Here is a 21849-nt window from a genome sequence, read left to right on the forward strand (position 1 = left end):
ACCTCCTGATCAGGACGAAGGAGTTGATGAGGCTTTCTACAGGCAACTGAAAGCAGCCTCACGACTACATGCCTTGGTCCTTATGGGGGATTTTAACTACCCCCATATTTGCTGGAAGACTTACACAGCCAGTCATTCACAGTCTAGGAGGTTCCTCCAGTGCATTGATGATAACTTCTTAATGCAAATGGTGGACGAACCAACTAGGATGGGACCACTGCTGGATCTGGTACTCACCAACAAGGAGGGTCTGGTTGAAGTAGTGATGGTCAATGGCAGCCTGGGCTGCAGTGACCATGAGATGGTGGACTTTAGGATCTTGTATGGGAGGAATAGAATACCTAGCAAGGCCACAATTCTGGATTTCCGAAGGGCAAACTTTGGCCTCTTCTATCAATTGCTAAGGGAAGTATCATGGCAAAGGGTACTAGGTGGTAAAGGGGCTCAAGATAGTTGGTCAGCATTCAAGGACTACTTCTTCCAAGCTCAGGATCAGTGTCCCAATGAGTAGGAAGTCAAGTAGGGGAGCCAGGAGACCCACATGGTTAAACAAGGAACTGCTGGGCAAACTCATAAGGAAAAAGAGAATCTATGGATTATGGAAGGAGGGGCTGGCCACTTGGGAGGAATATAGGACGGCTGTTAGAGGATGTAGGGAAGCAATTAGGACAGCTAAGGCCTCCTTGGAACTTAATCTGGCAAGCCGGGTCAAGGACAATAGAAAGGGCTTCTTCAAATACATAGCGAATAAAACTAACACAAGAAGCACTATAGGCCCACTGCTGAATGAGGTGGGTGCCCTGGAGACAGAGGATATAAAGAAGGCAGAGGTGTTGAATGCCTTCTTTGCCTCTGTCTTTACTCCTGCAGACTCTCCCCAGGAGACCCAGATTCCTATAGCCCCGGGAGGAGTCAGGATAAAGGAGGAGTCTGCTTTGGTAGATAAGGATTGGGTTAGGGATCAGTTAAGTAATCTGGACATCTATAAATCAATGGGTCCGGATGGAATACACCCGTGGGTGCTGAGGGAGCTGGCGGAAGTCATTGCTGAGCCACTCTCCATCATCTTTGGTAAGTCGTGGGAAACAGGTGAGGTGCCTGAGGATTGGAGGATGGCAAATGTCACGCCGGTCTATAAGAAAGGCAAGAAGGAGGACCCAGGTAATTATAGACCGGTCAGCCTTACCTCCATCCCTGGAAAGGTGATGGAACAACTTATTCTTGACACCATCTCTAGACATATCAAGGACGAGGGGGTCATTAAGAGCAGCCAACATGGCTTTACCAAGGGGAAGTCATGTTTGACCAACCTTATAGCCTTCTATGAGCAAGTAACTAGGTGTCTGGATGATGGTAGAGCGGAAGATGTGTTTTTTCTTGATTTCAGTAAGGCATTTGATACTGTCTCCCACAGCATCCTCATAGATAGGCTAAGGAAGTGTGGCCTTGATGATCAGATAGTGAGGTGGATCAAGAACTGGTTGGAAGGAAGAAGGCAGAGAGTTGTGGTCAATGGGGCAGAATCTAGTTGGAGGTCTGTGACTAGTGGAGTCCCTCAGGGGTCGGTGCTGGGACCAGTGTTGTTTAATATTTTCATCAACGACCTGGATGAGGAAACTGAGTGTACCCTCAGCAAGTTCGCTGATGATACTAAACTGGGAGGAGTGGCTGACACACCAGAGGGCTGTGTTGCCATTCAGCGAGACCTGGACAGGCTGGAGAGTTGGGCGGAGAGGAACTTGATGAAATTCAACAAGGGCAAGTGTAGAGTCTTGCATCTGGGGAAGAACAACCCCATGTACCAGTACAGGTTGGGGGTTGACCTGCTGGACAGTAGTGAAGTGGAAAGGGACCTGGGGGTCCTAGTGGATAGGAGGATGACCATGAGCCAGCAATGTGCCCTTGTGGCCAAGAAGGCCAATGGCATCCTAGGGTGCATTAGAAAGGGCGTGGTTAGTAGGTCAAGAGAGGTTCTCCTCCCCCTCTACTCTGCCTTGGTGAGACCACATCTGGAATATTGTGTCCAGTTCTGGGCCCCTCAGTTCAAGAAGGACAGGGACCTGCTGGAGAGAGTCCAGCACAGAGCTACAAAGATGATTAAGGGAGTGGAACTCTTTAGCTTGGAGAAGAGGAGACTGAGGGGTGACCTCATCAATGTTTACAAACATGTAAAGGGTGAGTGTCAGGATGATGGAGCTAGGTTTTTTTCAGCGATGTCCAGTGATAAGACAAGCGGCAGTGGGTGTAAACTGGAGCATAGGAGGTTCCATGTGAACATCAGGAAAAATTTCTTTACTGTGAGAGTGACAGAGCACTGGAATGGGTTGCCCAGGGGGGTTGTGGAGTCTCCTACATTGGAGACATTCAAGGCCCGCCTGGACAAGTTCCTGTGTGATGTACTCTAGGTTACCCTGCTGTTGCAGGAGTGTTGGACTAGATGATCTTTTGAGGTCCCTTCCAACCCTTAGGATTCTGTGATTCCTTAAAACATTTTTTCCTGTGTATACTGTGAATGACCAAAGTGTTTGCAGTGACCTGTGCCCAATTTTCAGTCTCTTCAATGCAGCACTTTGAAAACAGATGCTTGAGACACTTTTGTGTGATGCAGCATAATTTAATCTCCAATTCCTTTGACATAAACATGAACAGCACAGAGAAATACTTTTGCTAAACTATCGGAAAGTGCTTTATATTGGTACTTTTATATGTAAAACTTTCCTAACTCAGTGAGCCCAAATTCTAAGTAAAACACACTGTTGCTTGTATTCTTCAAGGTCATTATCCCAGCCCCTTTTCTCATTTCTGGACCCCTTTCTCTACAAGGAGAGACCACCAGTAATTCAAAGAGGGTAAAAAAAATTCCCCACAGTCAACTAAAGAAGCCAAAGATGGCTGGGGGCACGCAGACAGGGATGACACATCCCCAAAATCCACACTCGCTCCTCCTCCCAAAGTCCACACTCTGAAATTAGGTTTCTCCTTTTCCTGTCTTCTACAACCAACTCCTCATTTCTCTCTCATTCCTCTGGCTGAAAGATGAAGTCTTCCATCACTGTGACTACTGGAAGGCAGGACTCTCTTTGTACCAAGGCCTCCCAGCTGCCACAGCAGTTGAAAGAAGATGCCTCCTGCACTGCAGTATTATGTAAGTCTTGTCTAGTAAGACAGGACCCTACTTCAGCATTTCTGTCTGCTCCCTGTACTGACTGCTGCAAGGTGCTGTTTTTACCACATTCCCTTGTTCTCAATTTTGAAGATCTCCTTTCACTTGCTTTCTGCCACTGCTTTCCAAAAAACACTGAAGCAAAATTACATGCTCCAATTCTTGGTTTACTGCTGTCCAAACTTTCAAACCAAAGTTTGCAGGAGCAATGGGATTAGAGGAAATACTGCTTTCATGTTTGGGAAGATGGCCTTGAAGCTATTTCGTTTCTTTCTATTCCTGCAAGGCTTTGCTTATTGCCATGAGGATAGGAAATTTATGGTGCTCATCTTGAATGCTCCCCTCCTTGAACAAAAACAACTGGACTTTCTGACCACTGTCTGCAACGTTTTCTCTTTTCTCCCAGCTTGTTGAAAATTTTAAGGTCCTACGGACTTGTTGAAGAGAAAATTAGAGTCTACCTTCTTAATTTTTTAAAAATGTATTTATGAACATGTAACATCATTTCTCATACAGAGATATCACAAAACATAACATCTCTGTGAATTAAGTCAGCTGCAGTCTTTAGCTGAAATAATCCGAAACAGTCCCTCTGGCCCTTATTGTTTTCCATGCATACACCACAAAGACAACAGGAGCAAGAAAACAACCTTTTATTAGACAAAAGTGAATTGAACCAAAATGCCCTCTCTAGTAGGGCAAAACAAATAGTAAGCAAGAAGATTAAAGACCTGAGAAGAAGTGAGAAGGTCCCTTTTTACAAGGAGAACACCTGATTCTCTTTCAGAAGACAGAGATTGTCAGCAGCTCCCTGAGCTAACCAACTCCCCTTCATCTCCCCTCATCCCCTGTAAGGCTCAGAGCTACTCCCTGCCATATGAACACCTTTCCCTGCCACTCAGTGCATCCCCAGCCCAAGCTTCTGTTGCAGGCTCCTTTCTTTTTTTCAGCCTCTTCCTGCCTCTTCTGTACTGCACATGCATGCTCCCTTGCACTCAGAAAGAGAGAAGCATCCCCAAATCCCACTGCCCAGGACTCAAGCCAACTCGTGAGTCAGACCATGTCTATTATACGCACATACCTTAGATTTGTCCATCACTGTCTTTCTTAGACACGGATAAAATGTAATGAAGAACCATCACTGATACCATTTACTACATACGATAGACAATTACACGTTTACTTAAAGAGACTGTCATTGATTTTCTTCTGTCAAGAAACAGAATATTGCCTTTTTCCTTGTTGCTTTCCTTGTGTCATGCTGTGATTTTCATGTTATTGTACTCATGCTCTTAAGTTTATGCTGAACATTTATAACAGTGTAAGCTCAAACAGAAAATTAATTTTTTCCCTCAAATCATGATACACAGAAAAATTCTTTTCTGCATACCAAGATGATCATACAAACATGTCATTTACTAGCATTACTGTTTTGTGACAGCAGCACTTTGTATTTGTAACTTAGGAACTCAGTTTAAAAAAACCCTAGTTATCCTCATCTTGCTGCACTGCATCAGTAATCTCCAGACAATGAAAATTCAGACACATGCCCAAGACTAAAATTCTTCTCATGGTAGCAGGTTTTAACCTCAACTGCTTCAGGGTGTATTTCCCCTTCTCTCAAAATTTGCAGAGTACCTTCTAGTATGGTACCACAGCACCTCCTAAGCACATGGGGATGTCTCAGCCTTATTCACAATACATACTCTGTGACAAAGCTGATTACAAGAATTCCTGTAGTTTTTCCTCTGTTTAAGTAAACTCTGTGTCATTTGGTTTCAAGCCATGTAGATCAATCTTTCCCTTTTGCTAGCATCACCCTCAAAAATTAGTATTTACACAGATTCATGGGTAACAGTGTATTTTCCCTGAACTCTTCTGTTTTTGTAAACATTCTTTTTTAGCTGCAAATATGGTTGAAATAAGCATATGGAAGAAACCACACTTAGATTTAAACTGGTTACATTAGGGGGAAAAAATCTATTAAAAAAAAAAAGAATTCTGCCATTTCTGCACAATTAAAAACTGAAAACTTGCATCAACACAATGGCAAAAGAAACATCTTCATGCCAGATGTAAGCCCATCTTCTTGTTTTGCTTGAAAAAGATGTAGAGAGACATTAACACATACCCTGAATAGGAGTGCACTCAGCCTTACTTCACTTTAGCCCTTTGGCAGATCAAAAAACAGCATTTCAGATTAGGAGGGGACTAACCAACCACAAGTAATGGGTTTTAGAACATTGCATATCCTCAGGTAAATAATGTAAGGTTTGAAGCTCAGGATCTCAATGTGGTTGGGGGAACTTAGGAGCTTCAGCTGCCCTTCCTGAGGTGTCACCTAAACTTACCAGGGTCTCAAGGCTCTGAATTCTGGCATAAAATTTGGTGCCTAAATTTAAGACAGCTCAGTATCACCTACAGTGACCACAACCACAGAAAAAGAGATTATTCCAACCCCTTCTTAATTTCTCTGTTTTGCTCTTAAGTCTTCTTGCTCAGGAAAGCACAGTTCACCTCCAGGCTCAAATCCTTTTATTCTTCGGGATTTAGGCTGGAGGTTGCTGTTACAGGGACAAACTCAAAAAAAATGCTGAAGACAACCAGAGTTTATTACCCATGAGCATTTTCAATAGCCTGTGGTATCTATAATGCAGTCAAATTATGTACTAAAAAGTTATTTTCACATTGCTCTGGGTGCAAATGTTCTCAGATGACTTTTGAGTAAGCTGACAAACCAAGGAACACAGAAAAAGCAAGCACATGTGTTACCCCTGCATCAGTGACAGCTAAAACATTATGAGGTCAGCTTGTCTGTTTTTCCAGGTAACAGGGTAAAACTACTTAAGAGGAGAACAAATGATACGCTTGGACAGAATACCACAAGCAGGTAGAAAGAGATTTACAATAGATCACGTACACCTTAAAGTCATAATTTTCACAAATGTGAAATTGCACTTCAGCACAGAGAATTCTTGCTGGAAGATCTCTGAACAGACTCACAAAAACAACCACCATTTAAACTGGGAAGTCAGAATTGCTTTCAAACTGGTCCTGTCATGAAACAGTTCAGGCACTGAAACAAAACCCTGCAAGCAGGACATTAATTTATATTTAAATTTGGAAAGGTCATTAATATATGCCTATTTTTCTTCTTCTATCAAAGAATTTCCACATTAACAGGCATACAGACAGTTCTGCTGGTCAGCACTTCTTGAGAGCACTAAGCAGTCAGTGCAGGTAAATTTGGGCACCCTCAAATTTATTGCTTACCACCACCTGAGGCATCATGTAATGGCTCTGCCATGTGCTTAAAATGTAGCTGACATTAGCTTGTATGTTCTACCTTGCGACAGGACTGTGCCACTGATTTTTTACTATTTTTAATATGTAATGCTCTGACGATGTGACTTTTATGTTTAAAGCTAACTCAAATTGTTCATAATAGTACCTATCAATACAACCTCACATCTGTAGCTATCTGTTCTTACAAAAGTAAGTACCGCAATTTTAAAATTCCCATGGATACAAGATTAAATTAATGAACGAGGATGATGTAATAGTTAATACAATTGAGTTAAATCTATAAACAGATGGAAATACACTTCCAACAAGCTCTCTCTTTTATATATTGGCGCGGTGCAGAAAAAAGTATTTCCTTATTGCTCTAAATGAGTTGTAATGTTTCTTACAAATTAGAATAAAAGCAATTGCCTACAAGCAAAACCCAGTGAAGGATTTAAACAGAGATTGTTTTGGGGTGGTGTTCTTTGGAGCCATACATTTCAAAAGAATTGTTTTCTCTCATATTAAGTCAGGTTTCAGTTACAAAGCACAAGAACTGTTCTCACCACTTTTATGACCAGAATGAAATATCTTTGGTGTTGTCATTGCCTAATGAAGCAACTATAGAATATTTACGTTTACAGCTTCAGGAGTTTCAAAGATGAATGGACATGTGAGAATCATCCATGTACATATTTTCAGTAATGAAGTTAAATTTAGATCCCGTTTTCAGAACCAAAATCTGTATCCATATGAAAAGAAGTTTATCACTCTCATCTTAAGGTATTAGGATACATAGGTATATCTACAGAAGATGTACAAGTAATGCTGCTACTTTCTCCCTGTTTCAAAATTTCTCTCAAGGAGGTTTCCAGCTGGAAGACAAGACTTTGGTTTGGATCTGAACTGAGTATTCTCTTCTTGCACTTAAGGTCATAGCACACGTCAGATCTAGAGTCATTTCAGGATCTTCTGACCTCCATCACAACACAATGCTCCTATTTTCAGCTCCTCGTAAGACAGCAATGGAGCACACAGTTACTGGAGTGGTGGGAGCACCATGATTCTGCAGTCTTGACAGCAGATATCATGTGGAAGAGACCCAGCAGAAGTGAAGGTGCTGCAGCCCAATCCTCCTGATGAGAGGATTAATCATCTCACAACAGGGAGCTGTGATTTTTTTTTTTCCCCCCAACCTGAGCTCTAGCAAAATGTACAACTCTCATCCTTGCTGGGCAGACTGATGAGGAGCGTTGTGAGAACTATTTGGCTATTGCCAACAAAAATCAGCACTTCTGATTACAGCCCAGGCTTTCTCTTATTCTTGTTCAAGTGAACCACCTTTGTGAATCAGCCAGCGGGTGCAAATCTCCAGCTTCAGACACAGGATTAAAATTTACAGCAGCTTCAAACATTTTGGTTTTAGACTACCATTTAGGAAAAAAAAAAAAAAAAAATTGTGTTGCAGTAGAATTTCCTTACACACACAGTTTTTTGGTTGGAGTGAAGGGGGTGTTTGTTTATATATATCTAAAAACACCAGTTGTCTTCATCATCCAACTTGCTGGGGACAGTAAAACATATACATCTTATTAGACTGTTTTTTTTTTTAAAGCGGCATATTATCTGTAGTTACTGAATTTAAATAAATCATTTTAGGCTAATATATCCTATAAGATTTTAAAACTAATAGATCTCAGACTCTCACACCTCATTTTTATTCATGGATTGAAAGGTGAAAATAAGTATTTCTGCTATTTCAATTCCCAGCCCATTTCTCAACTTCAAATGAAATACTTAACGAACTGTACTAGTTGAATAAACTGACATAAAAAAAAACCAACAGTCTGTGCACCTGCAAAAGAGGCCAGACTGCCAAAAGCTGGTTTAGCACTTCAGCTAACATCAGTTACAGGTGCTTATGCAGTCACTTTTCCACAGTTCAATGGTTCCATTTTCTTTAAAACTTTGGCAGCTAAACTGTGCAGCTTGAATATCACTTTGACAGCATTTTATTGCTAGTAGTAGATTAGCAAATTATATTTTTTAATATATTTTAATGATATGTTAAAGGAGTATCACAAATTAAGGCATTAGCATAGGTGTTTGTAATATTTAAATGACCTATATATTTATATATCTGATCTAAATTAACAACCTTTTCTGGTTTGACCTTTCCTTTTAAAAGAAATCCTATTATGATTATTTTCTATTCGGGTCATGGTGAACTAGTTCTAGTCTCAAATTTCAAACTTCTTCCTACTGATTTTATAAGACATTAACATAAAATAGTGAAACCTCCTGAACTTGAAACCTTCTGTGAGGTTTCAAGGAATAAGATCACAAGAACAGCTGTATTGGGTCCACCTCATCTGCCATCCTGCATCTATACGTGGTAGCAAATACTCAAGGAGAGGGCATAACAAAGTGTTATATTCTACCAGCTTGGAAAAACTAATGCTTGAAAAATTTCCAAATCAGAGTAGCATCTAGACCACCTTATTTTAACAGTTGCTGATGACTCATTTCCTGTGAGTTTGTCTAAGTCTATTATAACTCATCCACTTTTGACCTGTAACACCTAATTACACTGTCTAGTTGAATGGTTCATGAAAAAGTTAGTTTTGGGTTGTTTGCTTTGTAGTCCATTGAACCATAATCTTGCTCGATAATTCCAGTTTTTACGTGGTGAGGGAAGCAAATAATCATTCCCTGTTAGTCTCTCTTAATATTTAAATGTTAAGATGACTATTTTTGTAAGAAAGTTTAAAAGGACTCAATCACAGAGGGTCATTTGTCCTTTTCTGTCGAAGGGTTATGAAGAGATGACCAAAGTATTTTGTGGGATTTATCTCTTTACTGAAGGTACTACATCCTTCTTTTACTTAATGTCTAGAATAAACAATTTCCTCTAATGAAGTAATGAGTTAGGAGGAACATAAAACAGAAATCAACAGCCAGTGTGTGGGAAAATTGTGCAACATATTGGGAGGGAGGTGCATCTTTTGCCAACTATGTTCAGGTGTAGCAAATACACAACTCTCCATTTAACTTGGCTGAGATTCTAGATTATCTGTTTGTAAGAAACAATCAAAATCTGAAGTGGCACTTCAAAGTAAAGAGACAAATAACTATCAACTATGGCTCTTGAAAACGTGTATTAAATAGAAAGTGGTGAGAAAGAATGACACGGCAATGGGCAAACTGACTGAATCATTTACCTGCTACTGGTAACTAAAGGTGACTTTCATCAGGATGGGCTCATCAGTATCCTGGAACATGTTCATATGGAAGCAAACAGTAAACAATCATTATCAAACATTGCAAAAAAATGTGTAAAACTATTAGTTTGGTTCTTAAGAAGAAGGGGAATCTACTACCTCAAGACCTTTAGATGAGGTGTTTCTGCAAGTTAAATAAGAAAATGTCAAACTATCAATCAGCCAAGCTTAGCAGGCTCATTTTCAAACTGAAATACACATTTTGCCATACTGCCTCAGAGGTAAACAGCACATAGAGATTTATAAACACACTTACACACTCCTTTGTCTCACCTAGCACTAAAGTGTACTTATTGACAGAGATTGCACTATAGCATTCCAGTATGATATTATACTATAGCCTTCCAAAACCTTCAGCTGCAAACATTAAGCTTACTAAATGGGTTGGTCTGTTTCTTTTTAAGAGCTACTACTTTTGAAACTAACTATTCATCATAACAATATATAAATACTCACAAAACCCAGCAACATCAGAAAATTAGCAGTACAGACAAAAATCTGACGAAAAAACACTGACATCAAGTAAAGTATGTCAAAAAGCAGCACAGACTTTTATAACAAAATTTATTCCATCCTTCTAAGTCTCATTCATCACCTTCCCCAGAACCTTCCCTGAGGCAATAAAAGGCTGGAAATTAACATCTCAGCTAGAAATCTACCGCACAAAAATGTGTAACTAGTAATGGAAAAATATTTTTCTTCCTACTTAACATATTTTCATGAAGATACCTGCTGCCGCAAAGTAAGGCATTTTAAACCAAGTGCAAAAGGAACAGGGACAAGGGGAATAATTGATGAGAAATAATTCTGGGCGAAACCAGAGGCAGAGGGGATATAAAAAAGAAACAGGGTTTTTTGGTAACCGACTATGTCCATAAATTTATTACCTACACTACTGCTAAATTTGTGGGTACTGGGAAAGAAAGGAAAGACTGGCTTTTTTTTCCAAATGAGCAACCCAGAGACAAAGAAACACATGGAAAATTTTTATGTATGTATGTGTGTGTATATATATATTTACAGAAAGCATTACTGTATTCTTTTGCTGCAATACAAAGATAAACTTTAGCTATGCTGGTGCAAAGCTTATTTCCATGAATCAAGGACAACTAAATAATACCAACCTTAAGTCATAGGGTCAAAATATACCAAGCCTGCACTCTGACTGAAATGAAAAGTTATCTTCAAACCTTTAGCTTGTCTGAGAACAGAAACCATTTGTTTTAGGAACACAAGTAGACTTTAATCGATCATCACATTTCTTTAAAAGCAGATTAAACTGGATGCTGCAGAGGAGAAAAATCTATCAACAGTGTCATTCCCACAACACCTATGACAAACAGAGCAGAACAATGTTTGATATCACTACTATAAGGGCAACCTTCCAGTCCACAGAAAGAGAATAGTCATATTTACTTAAGGAAATAAGCAGTATTGCCTCAAATCTCAGAAGGCAGCGTGTGCTTCTAAGAATGCATTTCTGTTGAAACTTACCAATTTCAAAATGTTAGTTTTCCCTGAATCACACAGGAGAGACTTGTTATACCCATGTAGTACACTCAGTGTACTGACAGACATCATAACACTTAGCCAATAAACTGACATTGCAAAATTAAAATGAACAGGACAGCTTTTGTGTAAGAAAAAAGTGTCCTTCTGACTTACTCTGATGCAGCATGAACACTGTACATAAGCATTAGCAACACTTTTGTTTAGCAAATTAAGAGTTTTAGTTTATATCTGTCATGGTTTAAACCCAGCCAGACAGCTCGTTCACTCACTCCCCCCCTTCTTGCCCTCCCCCTACTCCTAGAGGGATGGAGAGGAGAATCAAAAGAATGCAACTCCCACGGGTTGAGATAAGAACAGTTTAGTAACTAAGGTATAACACAAATCACTACTGCTACCACCAATAATAATAATGATGAAGGAAATAACAAGGGAAGAGAATACAACACCTCACCACCAGCCGACCAATAACTCACCACCACCCCAACCAACCGAGCACCGACCCATACCTCCTCCAACCCCACAGTGCCCTAGCCCTTCCAGGTAACTCTCAGTTACATCCTGGGCATGACATGCTGTGGTATGGAATACCTCTTTGGTCAGTTTGGGTCAGGTGTCCTGTCTCTGCTTCCTCCCGGCTTCCCCTCCTCCCTGGCAGAGCATGAGGCTCAGAAAGTTCTTGGCCAGACTAAAACATCATTGTTATCAGCTCTGTTCCCAGGCCGAAAGTCAAAACACAGCACTGCACCAGCTACCAAGGAGAAAAATGACTGCTACTGCTGAACCCAGGACAATATCTGTTTTCGTAATGTTTTAGAAAGCATAATCATGTGGCTTCCCTGCATTTAAAAACACACTGTGTATCTCAACACCAACTTGAAAGAGAACTAACCGAATACATGCTCTTTAAGATGCCCACAAGCCTACCTGTAATACTTCAAAGAGCACGAGAAAGAGAAGGAATTCTTTCCAAGCTCTAAAGCCACACAGAAATGGACAACATCTGTACCCTGGAGGTAACAATTTAAGCCCTGTCAGGCCTATCAAGGGAGAAACTTCCAAAAACTCCCAGAAGAAAACTTGCCTTCAATTCCCTTGGACTTCAAACTAAAGACACTGCCAATGGAAACATCTCTGTCAACTGACTTAGTAACCCAAACACAGAGGGCCATTCAAACTAAACAAGTGTTTTGAACAATCCCGTGAAGCACAATTTAAGCTAGATCAAGCCCAAAACCACACAAATATTTTCAGCTGATTAAGTATATTCTCTATCTGAAACCACCAAAACACTTTCAAGGAAATTCCATAAGAGTGCAAATAACCTTTCCCAAATGTTAAAAAAGACACAGCCACAACACCAACAACTGCATCAAAATGGAAAATCAAAACTTTCTAGGCTAGTACTGTTATTATCCTGTACTAGACCTATTGGAGGGGTTGGAGCATTACCAGGTAGTAATCACCTTTTTCAGGAAACAAGTGTCCACTGCAAAGGCACTACATAAAATAAGCAGAACTGAAATAACTGACTGTTCAAGGGCACAAGAGCCTCAATATCACTTGAACTTCAACCATCATTGCCATTTGTAAGCTTATTTTATGAGAGAGACTATAATCAGCCATTCCAACCATCATCTGCACTCAAGTCTTCCACTTGCCTAGAACCTTAATCAGACTGGAGGGCTGAGGGTTATATACATATATATGAAAGAAGAAAATAAAGAAATAAATAAAGCAAAGACATGCAAATTCTGAAATACCAAAGAACTTTCAGTAAGAAAAGCAAGACACTTGGCCTACTTAGCAGTGAAAACTTCCAAAGAGTGGAGTTAAACTGCAGTTTACAAGACAATTTTATAACCTATTAATAACTGTTACAAGCAATTATTTATTTATCTTACCTCAATTTTACCTAAACATTAGTAAAGGTAGAAACTCATTAAGAAGCTAAGTTTTCTTGTAATAGCCAAAGTAACATAACTGTATCTGCTTCCTGTGATGCTTGTACTCAGAAAACAGCTTCAGGAATCTTCAACCTGATTCCCAAAAAAAAGGGAAAATGAGAAAAGAATAATGAAAACAAAACAAAAACCATCATGGAGATAGCTACACATACCTCACTTTTTTCCCCCTACCTTAGTATTCAGAAGTGACAAGTATCACCGAATACTGTTGGTCTTCCTCCAGGAAAAATCATGACTACTTAACACCAAGGAAAGGAGCAAGAGAAAACGAACAACTAAGGTTATGTGCCCTCAGCCATTATCTATCAAATAAAGCAAACAGACCACTAAGCCAGTCATGAAAGCATTTTCAGCTCAGAGGAATGTGTCCATAAAATGGATCCTCCATGAATAAATTAGTGCAGTGCTTCCTGCCTGTATGGGCTGAAAAGGTAAGAACAAACTGCCACCATGGAAAAAAAAACAAAAGGCTAAACCTCTTACTCCCTCTTTTCCTGTTCTACTAACTACCATGCAGGGAAAACCACTAGAAAAGAACACTAAACTATTAAGTGCAAAAGAAAACCAGAAAGGCCAGTAGTGTGCTCATGGGTGCACAGAAAATTACGAGATAGCTTCTTATGAGGGCCAACAGAGCTACAAGCATGAAAAACTCTAGACAGTTCAGCTACTTTAATTGAAAAGCCTTCAAGGAATTTGAAAACTCTCCTACTCAAAGTGCCTCTACCAGCACACTACAAGCTTTAAATGTTATAACGACATACTAGTGCTTTAACAGAAAACAAAACCAAACATTTCTGAAGTGACTATGTTGAAGTTTGCAGTTGGAATTAATAATCACACAAAGCATTCCTTTATAGACAGGTCACTGCTTAAAATATCATGGACACACCACTTTCATGCACAGAAGATTTCTGGAGGGTAACCATTTCTTTGGGAAAGAGTTATTAAAAACCTCTAGTCCAAAGCTGGTAAATATTAAAAAAAAAAAAAAAAAATTATGAAAATATTTTAGGAATCACAGAATCATAGTGAAGGTCACATCAATTTACACATAGCCCATTAGTTGCTACCATAAAGTTGTGTTTTAACACTCTACATTGCTAGTTCATGTTTCATAATTCTAACAATAAATGTGTATGTATTCAAAAACCTCAAACCACTAGAGAACCCCAGACAGAGCTATTTGCACATTCTGTTAGTATCCCTAATATACATAACCCCATCCATCAAGGGCTCTCTAAAGATCTCAACACACTGCACAAGAATGTCATCCACTACCCCAGCAAAGCTATCTTTAAGATGAGAGAATGACTTTTTAATCATACATCAGCAATAAAACAGCAGTTTGGAACAGAGAATAAAGGCAATCAGTCAACAAGGTCTGCAAAGGTAAGTCCCTCCTCTGCAAAGATTTCTCAGCTACGATCTCTGGCCAAAGAGAAATATTAAAACATGGTATATGCAAAAACTTAAACAAAACACACACCCAAACCCAATGCCAACAAAACCCAATGCTAGTTAACCCAGTAATTACTCTACCACCTACATACAAGGATATCCAAATGTTTCATCATCCCAAACACTTGTTAGTCTACTAGTAGTTATATCAATGAATAGACTTGTACACAATTTGCCAAAAATCCAACTAATACATTTTGTTGTTACAAAGATCAATGATCAACAACAGTGACTGGGCAAAAAGTATTTATCTAAGCAGCATTTGTAGAAAGCAAAACCCACCATCTGTGCAGAATAAAGGAAATGTGTTTCTGAAATGACTTTGATACACCATTTTTAAAAAAAAAACATTACTGCATCCTAACTTTCAATTATCCATTCAAAATAATTGTGTCTGACTATGCAAGCTCAGACCAAAGGAGATGAAAGAACAATACAGAAATGAAATACTGCTAGAGATGACATCTACTCCCAGAGAGCATCACAATCTTGTGGAAAAGATGGGAAAACAACTAATTGTCAGTCATAGTCCTGCTCCAGTGAAATAACTATATTTAGTCTTCTAAGGGTACACAAGTACAAAAGTGATGCTTACTATACAAGAGCCTTCATGCCAGGCAGGAGAAGGGCTGAGGAGTCAAACAGCCAGAAGACCATCTCTAACACAGAATTTTTAAATGAATTCTTTTACTGAGGCATTTGTTGCCTTACATATGGGCAGAGAAGAGATTCAGAGCAGCCCTGTGGAGAAGGACTTGGGGGTGTTGGTCGATGAGAAAATGAACATGAGCCGGCAGTGTGCACTCACAGCCCAGAAAGCCAACCGTATCCTGGGCTGCATCAAAAGGAGCGTGACCAGCAGGTCGAAGGAGGTGATCCTGCCCCTCTGCTCTGCTCTCATGAGACCTCACTTGGAGCATTGTGTGCAGTTCTGGTGTTCTCAACATAAAAAGGACATGGAACTGTTGGAACAAGTCCAGAGAAGGGCCACGAGGATGATCAGGGGACTGGAGCACCTCCCATATGAAGACAGGATGAGAAAGTTGGGGCTGTTCAGCCTGGAGAAGAGAAGGCTGCGTGGAGACCTCATAGCAGCCTTCCAGTATCTGAAGGGGGCCTATAGGGATGCTGGAGAGGGACCCTTCATTAGGGACTGTAGTGACAGGACAAGGGGTAATGGATTAAAACTTAAACAGGGGAAGTTTAGACTGGATATAAGGAAGAAGTTTGTTACTGTAAGGGTTGCCCAGGCACTGGAATGGGTTGCCCAAGGAAGTTGTGAATGCTCCATCCCGGGTGGTGTTCAGGCCAGGCTGGACAAAGCCCTGGGTGATATGGTTTAGTGGGAGGTGTCCCTGCCCATGGCAGGGGGGGTTGAACTTGATGATCTTCAGGTCCTTTCCAACCCTAACTATTCTATGATTCTATGACATTCACCATGGCTAAAGTCACACAGCTAAAACGTATTCAACATACTGCAAGTCCAGTATTCATTGTGAGGTTTTGCCTATCCACAGTTTTATACCTAAGGAGCAAGGGAAAAAAAAGGCAATAAAGAATTTATGACGTTAGAGATGTTGAAGCTTACCTCCATCCAATTTTTCAAACATAAATTACCTATTTAGGCATTCAGTTGCCTGTATCATTCTTTGATAATTGCTGTAATGTCTACATCATCAGTGTACTCTGGCAAGTTCTGCTCACAAGGAGCAGTCTCACGAGACAAGCTCTCTCAGCTGCCAGTTCAGCAACAGCATACCAATGTTCTCTACTTACCCATAGAAATACCAAATTCAGTAGGTCATTTCTTCACTGTTTCAAACAGCTGACTGAACCCATTAAATAGTTGTGTGTTTCTTTAAATCTTGTAATATATATTAACAGGTGCTTTATTACCATTTGTATTGTAGCATGAAGTATGTTCCCTACCCAACCACATTTTCTGTCAAATAGGGATTTATTTTTTTTTTTTACAACAGATCTATATTTATTTCATTGTCAACTGAAAGATGTACACCAAGATTTTCTATATTAAAAATCCTTTTATATTTCAAAATAAGAAACTATGTACAGTTAACAAAAGTTAACAAACCCCTGCCAGACTTGATATTCTCTTGCACTAGACTTGAATTATGGATAAAAAGTAGAAAGGGAACTAGAGCAGTCGTGTTCAGTTTTACGTGCTTATTAAGCACTAAGCTCTTAAATATCCTTTCAGCAGATCACCAAATGGACCAAATTGTTTCTACCTAAAACCATGGATCTGGCTTCACAGAATACGGAACATGCAACAGAAATTAATAGGCAAAACCGTTCCACAATCTGACAATGGTAGAATAATGGATTCCCTGCAGTTCACCCCTAAAGCCATTCTACAAAAATACTCCAAAAGGTTAGCACACGTGACTGTTCTTGAAGCAGGGCTCTACCATGGAAAGCAACACTTGCTCACTACATATATATTTAATCACATCCTTGCTCTCAAAAACAGCTTTTAAAAATTACTTGTTTATTTCTGCTAAAAAAAATGTGGGTCAATTCAATAACTGGACAAGGAGCCAGACTACTGTGGATCATGCATCAATGATAATGATGCAACCAAACTGTCCTTCTATTTCTTCATTTACTTTTCAATTTGCCTGTAGTGAAAATAGGGACATAACAGAAGGTCCAAGGACTTGTACATGAAAAATACAAACAATTTGTGTCTAAAGAACTGTAATCTGTGACACAAAAGGGGAAACAATTCTCTATATTTCAGAGTGTAGACTGAGTTCATAGGAATGACAGGTAGAAAATCTTTCATTTACATCATAAAATAAAACAATCTGAAAGAGAACCATTGAGACAGACACATATTTGGGTTCTCTTGTTTTAAGAACCAAGCATCCATTTTAACTTCAAATATGTATTAATTTCCATTGAAAACTAAACAGAACCCTAATCATCTGCTCTTCTCATGTTATATTTCATATCCTTTACACTCTATAGTAGAAAGATTCTATAAATGCTATGAAAGCTGAACTACCTGGTAGCTTACAGGAGAGCTCACAAACTCCAGCATTAAGTGTTTTACATAAAAGTGTATGAAGCTGAAATACTCTTCCCTCCAACCCTCAACTTGCATACAACAGTATGCTAGACAAACTACTCAAAATGATTGGACTTTTTAATATAGCTCAGAATGGTATGGAGAACAATCTCTACTTTCTGAAACATGCTAAACTGTGTCTACATGGTATTATTTAAAAATACGCAATAAATGAAGAGACAAACCATTCAATCACTGAACCTTTAGCCACAAATTTTACCATACCTCATGCTTACCAAAACCATAGATCAAATACATACAAGTTACAGCAAGAATAAGTCTTTCCCAAGATTTTTAGGCATGAGAAATTCCTGTGTGACATTAAAAATAGAGAAAGATTTTTCTGTATTCTAGAAAACAAATGATCCATTAACTCAGAAATTTGAATGCGAAAGTTCTCATGCAGCTTGAATTCCAGTATTTGCCTACATCAAGCACAAAAAAACAGCACAGATTTCATCCAGTGAGCTGTATTAGAAGTTTTATTTTAGCTCACTGGTTTTGTTTATCAGCCTTTTCCTTTAAAAATATAATTAAAATAAGCATACAAGTAAACATTCAATTTCTGAAGTTGTAATCAGGCTGCCACACAAGAGTAGTACAACTAGAGGTACTGTTTTTATCCTTACTCCACCTGCTTACACTCAGAAATTTTACTGCATGCCATTAGGAGACTGCCAGCAGTACTGAAGCATACAGGGTGAACTGGGCAATGAGCTTGGGTGGAATTCAAAGAAGCCTCTCCTAAGCATTATTCATGTGCTAAATACTGTCAGTGTACTTCAGCTTTATAGACAGACAGTAAGAGGATTCACCTTCAATCTGTTTTTGAAAGCTTCTATATCTACTATCTAGGTGACAGCTGAGCCTGCTCTAAACACGCAAAAATACTTCAAACTGCTTTGTGTTCAATGTACGAGACTCTCTCTTTCTAATTGGAAACCAGTCTCAGAGCTCTTGGCCTTCCAGGTACAGTGAAACAACACGGGAGAACAGAGTTGCAGCACTTCACGTAGTACCCGTCTGATATAACAGGGAATTAAGCAGAAGCCTCTCCTAATCACAGTTTGCTCACCCGAAAGTCAAACAGGCAGACAGACCCTGCTGTGCAACTTCTTCAAAGGCAAAGAGCTGAACTGTTTGAAATCAGAATCTCCTTCCTTCTACCTCCCACCCCAAAAGAGGGCACTAGCTCAGAGAATCAATAAAAGTATTTGCACACAGCAGGTTTACTTACTGAACCAGGTTCCTCAAAAAAAAAAAAAAAAAAGAAAAAAAAACCACCAAAAAAACCCAAAACCAAACCAAAATCAAGAAAACCCAAACCCAAAAAAACCCAAAACTGTGGATTTTTTTTCAACAACTTTGTAATTTGCATAGGTTTCATCTCTGCTGCTCTTGTAACAATACAATGAAGGACTGTCAGCAACCTATCCCCTCAAAGAAAGGAGAAAAACAGAGACCCCAGCTGTACTGATGGGCATAACACACAGCAGGGTAACAAGGCTCAGGTGCAAATTTGCCATGCTCCATTGCAGTCTTCAGAATCAGTTGTTCAAAGGCCCAACTTTTATCATTACAATTGTCTTCACTGAACTGCAAATTGCAAACAATTAAAACAAGATCTTCAAATACACAAAATGGACTACAGACATACCCACAAAAGAAATAAAGCAATACCATATATTGGTAAGAACTAAAAATAAAATCCCAAATAAATGAAACCAAATATCCCCCCCCCCCCGTCCAGACGTAAACAAACATACAAGATATACATACCCAGTTTTAGGGCAGAAGGAGTCACTTCAATCTCACCACCAATTGGCTGAAAGGCAGCCAGCTGAGCTGCTACCTCTGTCTCGAAAGAGTCAGGGCTATTTCTGTCTGTCAGATTGCCATTGGTGCCATCAGTCTTCCGGTGAGTTTCTTGTTCATCATAAACAGCGATCAGCTACCAAAACAAAAGAGAACAGGTTTGTATACGTGAAGCATTCCCAAACTTCACTTTTTTTTATTTTTTATTGTTCTTTTTTAATTTTTTCCTTTTTTTTTTTTTTTAAGTAAAACTTATTCTTCCTTGGGAGTACAAAGATACCGATCTTTTTTCAGAACTGCTAGTAATAAACATAGATTCATAAAAGTACATATATTTGTGTTTAAATACATCGAGTTCAATAAGAGGTCAATATGTGCTTCAGCACTGCCCTGTGCTGACAATTTTGTTTCAGAGTTAGCATACTACCATTAGTGAGCATTTCACATTGCTCCAAAACATTTAGGGCTGAACATGCTTATAAACACAGAACATCATTTAATTCTTGGGAGGGTGGAGGGTGCTGTTATATTAAAAAAATTTAGTGCTACTGCCTGACACACCGCACAAAGGTAACACAACCATGAGCGAGCAGATACATATTTTATTTATAACTACATAATAATTACATTATAAGGACAAGATACATCTGGCACAGTGACAAGAGTGTGAAGTTTCCTTAGTTGCACAACCTGTGCCTCTGCACAGATGAAAGTTTCTTGCTCCAGCAAGTTCACGTACACACACATCTCTACCTACCATGTACCTATAATCTTCTCCTGCAAGCTTATACCACATACATTGTTCCAGGCACACACAGGAAGGTCGAGATTAAGCAACAACTGATGATGACAGGATCCAAAAAAGAAACCACCAGAAAAATCCCTACAAATACAAAATAATCAGACAAGGTGCGTACAGCTTCATCAAGTGACTCAGATATATGTGGCTGAGTGTAAACTGTGTTACAGTTTGAAGAAAACCGTTAACTATGTTGCACTTCTGGGAACACAAACCCAAAACTACATTAATTAGCAATGAATCTAAACAAATTAGAAGACTCTGCTCTTAACCAACAGGATGCTTGACACCCCAGAGTCCTCTCCAAGAGCAGAGGTAAGGGCAGCAGTACAAGTGCTTTTCCTGCCCCACTAGCTGACACTCTGTAGTTCTCATACCATACTTTGCCTAATAAGCATTGTACAAGATATCTTCAGGTGTTTATTTCACTTTTTTTGAATTCCTTAGGACTAAGTTTTTCCTAGCTAATCGTGAAAAAGACCACAACACACACAACTGGCTATACACTGCCAGGATACACAAACAAGTTTAAAGCACTGATTTACTGCTCTCTGTTATTTAAAGGTACGCATTCACATTCTCTCTATAAAAATGTTAGTACATTGAACCTCCTCCGACACTTCCAGTAAGTGTCAAAAATTATATCCCATGATAAACAGAACATAAACATTTAAAGGAGCTTATTTGCCTATGGGGAGAAGAAAATGCATGAGAGAGAAAAAAAAAAAAAACAAAAAAACAAAAGAAATAAAAGAAAAATCCTGAAGTGCTTCTAAGGAAGAAACTGACATTTTCAGGTCTTCCACTCATTTATAATTTGGTTGCTAGAAATGTGTCAGCTCACATTCACCAATGCACATTTCAGCGACACACAAAACCCCTTAAATAATTATGCTGAAAACTTGCTCTGCTTTTCCACATGGAGCACGTTTCCTTTCCACAGCCATACAGCCAGCTCTTACAACATAAAATTTGTATTTGTTTAAAACATACAGGGAAGATTCATTCCAGTAACAAAGACAACTCTGTAGCTTACTCCTGTGTTATAGGCAAACCTTACAAGTGTTCACACTGCATTCATCATCAGGTCATCACTATGCCCCTCAACTACATAGAGCCAGAAAGGCTGTCTTAGAGCCTGGCACCAAAAGATCATGGCAATTTTCTCCAGTACCAAGAAAAAACTGCAAACCCTATGGTGTATTTCCTTTGTCTGTAAAATGACCATTCATCATGTTCGTGTTATTATGGAAGTTCACTGCGAGGAAGTTCCACAACTGTTGCCCACCAAATGTTTGCTTTCTCGGTCTCACTTTTGCTGTGGAAACTTAATTTCTAAGAAGGAGGCTGCTACTGAAGAGAAAATTGGAGACTGTGTAGGACCACAGCACTGAAAACATTTTAGGTAGTAGTAGGATACCAAGTTCACTTTGCAATATAGAATTATAGAATACTTAGGGTTGGAAAGGACCTGAAGA

The 21849-nt window shown here is 39.3% G+C and overlaps 1 protein-coding gene across 5 annotated transcripts in view; it reads right to left on the reverse strand.

Moving 5' to 3' along the window:
• The window catches only part of PARD3B (par-3 family cell polarity regulator beta), a 426397-nt gene that overhangs the window by 271060 nt on the left and 133488 nt on the right, over positions 1 to 21849 (reverse strand). For all 5 annotated transcript variants that reach the window (XM_062640654.1, XM_062640652.1, XM_062640653.1 and 2 more), the window contains exon 3: positions 19537 to 19708. In XM_062640654.1, the coding sequence (XP_062496638.1) occupies positions 19537 to 19708 (172 nt within the window). The remainder of the gene's footprint in view (positions 1 to 19536; positions 19709 to 21849) is intronic.

Source organism: Pezoporus occidentalis, unplaced genomic scaffold (assembly GCF_034315485.1).
Source record: "Pezoporus occidentalis ecotype Australia unplaced genomic scaffold, CSIRO_AGI_Poc_V1 ctg66, whole genome shotgun sequence".
Classification (NCBI taxonomy): domain Eukaryota; kingdom Metazoa; phylum Chordata; class Aves; order Psittaciformes; family Psittacidae; genus Pezoporus; species Pezoporus occidentalis.